At 36.8% G+C, this 6,596-nt stretch overlaps 2 protein-coding genes across 2 annotated transcripts; one reads left to right on the forward strand and one right to left on the reverse strand.

Annotated features, from left to right (window-relative positions):
• The first annotated feature begins 2,073 nt into the window (after positions 1–2,073).
• On the forward strand, positions 2,074–2,927 carry LOC126656958 (E3 ubiquitin-protein ligase SINA-like 10). Its single transcript, XM_050351584.1, has 2 exons — positions 2,074–2,160; positions 2,247–2,927. The coding sequence occupies exons 1-2, from the start codon at positions 2,074–2,076 to the stop codon at positions 2,925–2,927; spliced, it is 768 nt and encodes a 255-aa protein (XP_050207541.1).
• Positions 2,928–3,308: 381 nt separating this feature from the next.
• On the reverse strand, positions 3,309–4,810 carry LOC130014875 (uncharacterized). Its single transcript, XM_056103845.1, has 2 exons — positions 4,361–4,810; positions 3,309–4,178 (listed from the first exon to the last, which is right to left on the reverse strand). The coding sequence occupies exon 2, from the start codon at positions 3,801–3,803 to the stop codon at positions 3,507–3,509; it is 297 nt and encodes a 98-aa protein (XP_055959820.1). The 5' UTR covers positions 3,804–4,178; positions 4,361–4,810; the 3' UTR covers positions 3,309–3,506.
• Positions 4,811–6,596: the final 1,786 nt, after the last annotated feature.

The raw sequence follows: 6,596 nt of genomic DNA on the forward strand, positions 1-6,596 counted from the left end.
TCAGCGAATTAAGTGTAGCGAATGTGGACAGTTTGGGCACAATATCAGGAAACATTTAAAGGAAAGAGGTCAAGCTTCGGGTGGAGGTGAACAACAATTATCTGTAAATGAAGGTGAAGGACCAATGGCAGAGAGTGAAGTAAGTAACTTTCTGAAATTTCGGTTGCCTGTGTAAGTACAATCTCCCTTCTAATTGTGTTTTTGTTGTAGGCTACTACTGAAGTGCCGCATGCGTCCCCAGCACACCAGACATTGCCATCTGAAACAGAAGCTGCTTGTAATCTTGACAGCCAAACGAGTGCAGTTGATGATGGTGCTCCACCCAAAAGACAGCGCAAGAAGAAGAGTAGTACAGATGCGTCTGAAAGATACAAGGAACATCTGAGGAAAAGACCTAGGCAGGGCTAGATTTCTTTTGTTCCTAGATAATGTTTATTTTGGACCTTCTATTTTGTGCCCAGATACTGTAACTGAATATGTCCTGAACATGTGGGTGTTGGTTGGTTGTCGTTTTTTCTGTGAATTTCTTGTCTATTTATGTAAATTATATTTCCTGTCTATTAATTTGCCGATTTTTGATATATGATCATGTTAGTGAGTAGATAGGAATACTGTCAGTCAAGTGCAGACCCTAAACAAATATTACTAATCAATCATGGACCCTGAGATTTAATAAATTGTTATCCATGGCCCTTAAGTTTATTTGTAAGACTTTTGATCAGAGGGTTAATAAAATGTTCATCCCTCATATTATATAACTTATCCACCGTGGACCTTTATATTTTACGTTTCATCACGCGTGGACCCTAATGTTTAGATAGATGATCATCTATGGCCCTTTAGTTATTAATTGATATCAGCATGGCCTACATTTGAATTTTAAAAGCGCCCCACTTAAATAGTCAATAAGTAGCTGGTTTTCTTATTTCGTTCTTCGTTTCCATCTATCACCCATCGCTAACTACTTAGACTTCTAGGGTTGCAAAATTCCGAACTGTATTTTAACACGTCCGCAAATGGAAAGGGTATCTGCACCAGTGGTTTGCGATTGCGGAATCCCATGTCGTTTACAAATTTCGTCAACGGATAGAAACCCAGGTCGAAGATTTTACACTTGTTCAAACAGAACTATAAGTAATTGATGTGCTTTACTGCATGTACTTAACCTTTATTTCTTTGTTCAAATTGTTGCATGTTTGAAGCCTTTATTTCTTCGACCTAAATTTACCAGAATCAGTGTGATTTTTTTGCCTGGCTAGACAATGACATGCCTTACCAAATGTCGGTGGTTTGAGGCTTGAAAAGTGACATTAATGTCATGACTGCTGAACTGGAGGAGGCCAAAAGTTTGCTTGCTGCTAAAAATGACGAGTTCCAGGGATTGAAGGAGTCCCATGAAATGTACGTAGACGAAAATCAGGGATTGAAGGAGTCCATTGAGATGTATCGCGATGAAAATGGAATCTTGTTTGAGGAAAGCGGTCTACTTTTTATGGAGATAGACATACTGAAGGGCCAGATCAAGGACATGGAGGTCAAGTGTGCAGACTTGAAGAGGTCAACCAGGATCATGAAGTTTGGTTTTTGTGCTGCTTGTGCAGTTGCAGGATGCAGTGTAGCCTTTCATTGCATGAAGAAAAAATGATAAAAATATTAACAGATGTAATGTTGTTTCCTTTAATGTAATGTTGCGTATTATTAATGAAAAAAACTTGACTTGTCTTATCATTAATTTTATGTAATTTAAAATTTTGTACAGTAATTATTAATTTACTACAGTAATTATTATATTATGGATGTTGGTGTAGTATGCAGCCCAATATCATTAATTATAACTACTGACTTGTCTCATCATTAATTATGTTTACGAAACCAACAAACCCATCCGTTGGTCATTAAGTATATACCCTTTGATTACCCCCATTAAGTACATCCACTGACTTGGGAAACAACACGATGGTTAGGTTGAATATGAAAAGACAAGTATCCAACTTATTTAAACAAGTTATCATGCTTAATTACAACCGACTTACCACTTACAGAGATCATTCTTCATATTAAAAAAACAAAGCTATGTCTGATAATATAGTTCGTTCATTTAATCTTGAAGTTATGGATTGCCCCATCTGCTGCGAACCGTTAATTCCTCCAATTATTCAGGTTTTTGACATTTCATTTATATGTTTTCATTTTTGGAACTTTTTGATTAGTTTATTGTTTATCATATAACAGTTTATTTTCTTCAGTGTGAGAATGGCCACACAACTTGCAGCACATGCTCTGTGAAGGTTAAAAATTGCCATTCTTGCACTCTGCCCATAGGATCAATGAGAAATCGGGCAATGGAAGCGGTCGTGGAGGCTGTTACAGTGTTTTGCCAGAACAAAATTTATGGATGCACTGAAAGCTTCAGTTACGACGCAAAGACAAAACACGAGAAGTACTGTTCCTTCGTAGCGTGTTCATGCCCGCTTCCAGACTGCACCGTCAAAGGGTCCTCCAAAATGATTTACGGTCACTGCAAAGAGATGCATACAGATTCTTTTATACCATTTCATTTTGGACGTAGATTCGGCGTTTCTCTGAACTTGGATGATAGGGGCTTACTTCTCCAAGAGGACACATCAGACACTGTGTTTGTTCTGAACAACACAACGTCTTCTTATAGGAATATTATAACTGTGTTTTGTCTGGGACCAATGTCAAACGGACGCTGCCCATATGACATCGAAATAAAATTTACTGAATCCTCTGTTGACAGGTTTCATTCTTCTACGAAGAATTTTCAAGACACCAACAGTTACTACCGTTCGTTGACAGGGTTACTTATTGATAGCAGTGATCGTAATTTTTTTCCTGACGGGTTGGTAAAGATGGAGCTTTGTGTATGTCGATCATGGGAGCTTGGTTCGGAGGATGACATATAATGACGAGGATGCTGCCCGAAGTCAAATTCTAGGTCTTGATGATGTATTAAGTTTTTGTGTCGTAACTTTGTTTAGAAAACTGAGAATATATAAGTTAGTTTTTTTGTAGTAACCTTTTCTGTTTGTTTAATATGTAAGACTTTTGATCAGTATGTGTTTTAAAATAGACGTAATATACTAATTATTGTATGTTTCTTAAAATATTATTTTAAGGGTCTTTACTTGATTACATAATAGAAGATCAGGGTCCTTGGTTGAACAAGTAAATAAAGTTTAAGGTCCACAAGTGAACAACGGTCATAAAGTTCAGGGTCCACGTATGATCGTTAAGTTTAGCTTCCTAAAAACCAAACCAACCAACACGTACAAACACAAATAACATTTCAATAACGACCAATTCACAATAATAAACGGGAATATCATAAGCAAACAAACAATACTTTTCCAACATTTAATCAACCAGCGCAAAAATATAAATTCTCAGTATTAATACTAATTGCAAAATAAATATTAAACTAAAAGGTTACAACTGTTGATACATAACTTTTCACAAAAAAGGTAACTCAAGTGTGTCAATCTTCAGTCTGAACCACCAGACTGCTGCTTCTCCAGGGGTTCATCAACAACTTCACTTTGCAACACCTCCACTGGTTCACCGGGACATTCAATCTGCAGCACCTCCACTGGTTCACCGGGACTTTCAATCTGCAGCACCTCCACTGGTTCACCGGGACTTTCAATCTGCAGCACCTCCACTGGTTCACCGGGACCTTCAATCTGCAGCACCTCCACTGGTTCACCGGGACCTTCAATCTGCAGCACTTGCACTGGTTCAGCCTCCGCAAACAGCCTGCAGCTCCAATGCATCATCCCCATCTTCAAGTTCTTTCAACTCAAATAATGTGTGTCCAAATACAGGCCTTAGGTTGCACACGTCATCACAGCTTAACTTCCTAACATACACATCAACACTACCATCTTGTGCCCCAGCCAGTGCCATGTCCATGACATGGTCATCATTTTCCATAGGAATTAATTCTTCAGTATACATGCCAGCCCGCCTCCAATAATACATTAACAATCCCTGAACCTTCAATTCAAGTAACCACTTATCTAGACTATTTAATCCTATGTCCTCAATATGAAATTTTCTGACAGCCACATCCTCATTAAAATAACCAAACCATTCAAAGTCTCCATTGTAGTTAAGAATAATTTCAAAGACCTCAAAAAAACATTCTTCACTAGTAGCTGCGCAAACCAACAAATTTAAAAACAAACAAACAATTTTCAATTACTGAACAAGTAAAACCCAAACTAAAACAACAACAAATGACAAACTAGAAACAAAATACCCGCAAAAAACAACATCCCATAAAAAATCAACCCCAAAATTTAAAAAAAAAAAATAACAGAGACCAGAAAAATCATACCTTTTCGTTTCTTCCCTTCTCTTTCTTCTTTTCCCAATTTCGTCGTTTTTTGGATCCCATTTTCTGAAAATTAACAGAGACAGACAAGACAAAAATTTAAAAACACTTCGGTAAATGAAAGACAATGTTGAACAATGGAGGAAGAATGGGGAAGAATGCGAGGAAAATGAGAAAGATTGAACCAAAAATGGGAAAGGAACAAACCCTAGGTCAGTGTCAGCGAAGAAACGAAAAAGCGGCAGTGAGGGGGAAGAAGACGAAGAGTGGAGAAAATATTTGAAACGAAAATAGTGAAACGGAAGTGAGGGGAGCGAGTGGGGAAAAGGAAAAGTAGGAGAGAGAAAATAATAAATTACCGCGGTTACTTTTAATTTTTTTTTTTTTAAAAAGTCAACTGACGCATTCTTACACAAGCAGCAGATGTCAGACATGCATGCAGGGGGGACAGGCGCCGCCATTTGGTGTCCGGACGAGAAATTGGATGCCACGTAGACAGAAAACAAAAAAAATGGCGATATTTGGTCTTAGGGGGTTTTGTGAGCGCCGCCTCAAAAGTCAGGGAGTTTAGCGCCCGTTTTTAAACATCAGGGGGTTTAGCGCCCTTACCCCCAAAGTTGAGGCGCCATGGGTGATTATTAGCCTGCATATTCACATGAAGCTTCCCAAACAGCCTAAGCCTGCTCTGACTCCAAAGCACGAACAGTCGACGAGTCTAGTAACAAAGCTTAAGTTAAAACCAAATCATCCCCTAACTCTAAGAATACTAGACACCACATAGTACTAGCATCTCAAACCACAACCAAGGTATAAGCCCAAGCACAACATCCAAACATTACGAATATGATCCAAACGTTTCACCTTTTTAGCAATTTAAGCCAAACGTTTACAAACATTATGAAACAAATGCAAACATTTCCCCTTTTTAGCTATTTAAGCCAAACATTTAATACGTTACGAAACCAATCCAAATGTTTAAAACGTTACAAAAAATATCCAAACATTTCACCATTTTAGCGATTTAAGCCAAATATTTACAAACGTTACGAAACAAATCCAAATGTTTCACCTTTTTATCAATTTAAGACAAACGTTTAAAACGTTACGAAACCTATCCAAACGTTTAAAATATTACGAAACCAATCCAAACGTTTAAAAAGTTACGAAACAAATCCAAACATTTCTCCTTTTTAGCGATTTAAGCCAAACGTTTACAAACGTTACGAAACAAATCCAAACGTTTCACCTTTTTAGCGGTTTAAACCAAACGCTTAAAACATTATGAAACCAATCCAAAGGTTTAAAACGTTACGAAACATATCACACGTTTAACCTTTTTAGCGATTTAAGCCAAACGTTTACAAACGTTACGGAACAAATCCAAACGTTTCACCTTTTTAGCGATTTAAGACAAACGTTTAAAACGTTACGAAACCAATCCAAACGTTTAAGACGTTACTAAACAAATACAAACGTTTCACCTTTTTAGCGATTTAAACGATACGTTTACAAACGTTACAAAACTAATCCAAAATTTTAACCTTTTTATAAATTTAAGCGAAACGTTTAAAACGTTACGAAATCAATCCAAACGTTTAAATGTTATGAAACAAATTCAAATGTTTCCCATTTTTAGCGATTTAAGCCAAACGTTTACAAACGTTACGAAACAAATTCTAACGTTTCACCTTTTTAGCGATTTAAGCCAAACGTTTAAAACTTTAAAAAACCAATCCAAACGTGTAAAACGTTACGAAACAAATCCAAACGTTTCACCTTCATAGCGATTTACAAACGTTACGAAAAAAATCCAAGCGTTTCACCTTTTTATAAATTTAAGCCAAACATTTAAAACATTACGAAACCAATCCAAACGTTTAAAACGTTAGGAAACAAATCTAAATGTTTGCCCTTTTTAGCTATTTAAGCTAAACGTTTATAAACATTACGAAACAAATCCAAACGTTTCACCTTTTTAGCGGTTTAAGCCAAACCTTCAAAACGTAAGGAAACCAATCCACACGTTTCACCTTTTTAGCAATTTATGAAAAACGGTTACAGACGTTACAAAACAAATCCAAACGTTCCACTTTTTAAGCGATATAAGCCAAACGTTTAAAATGTTACGAAACTAATCCAAACATTTAAAACGTCACGAAACAAATCCAAACTTTTCACCTTTTTAGCGGTTTAATTCAAACGTTTACAAACGTTACGAAACAAATCCAAAAGTTTCCCC

Source organism: Mercurialis annua, linkage group LG7 (assembly GCF_937616625.2).
Source record: "Mercurialis annua linkage group LG7, ddMerAnnu1.2, whole genome shotgun sequence".
In the NCBI taxonomy this organism is placed as follows: Eukaryota; Viridiplantae; Streptophyta; class Magnoliopsida; order Malpighiales; family Euphorbiaceae; genus Mercurialis; species Mercurialis annua.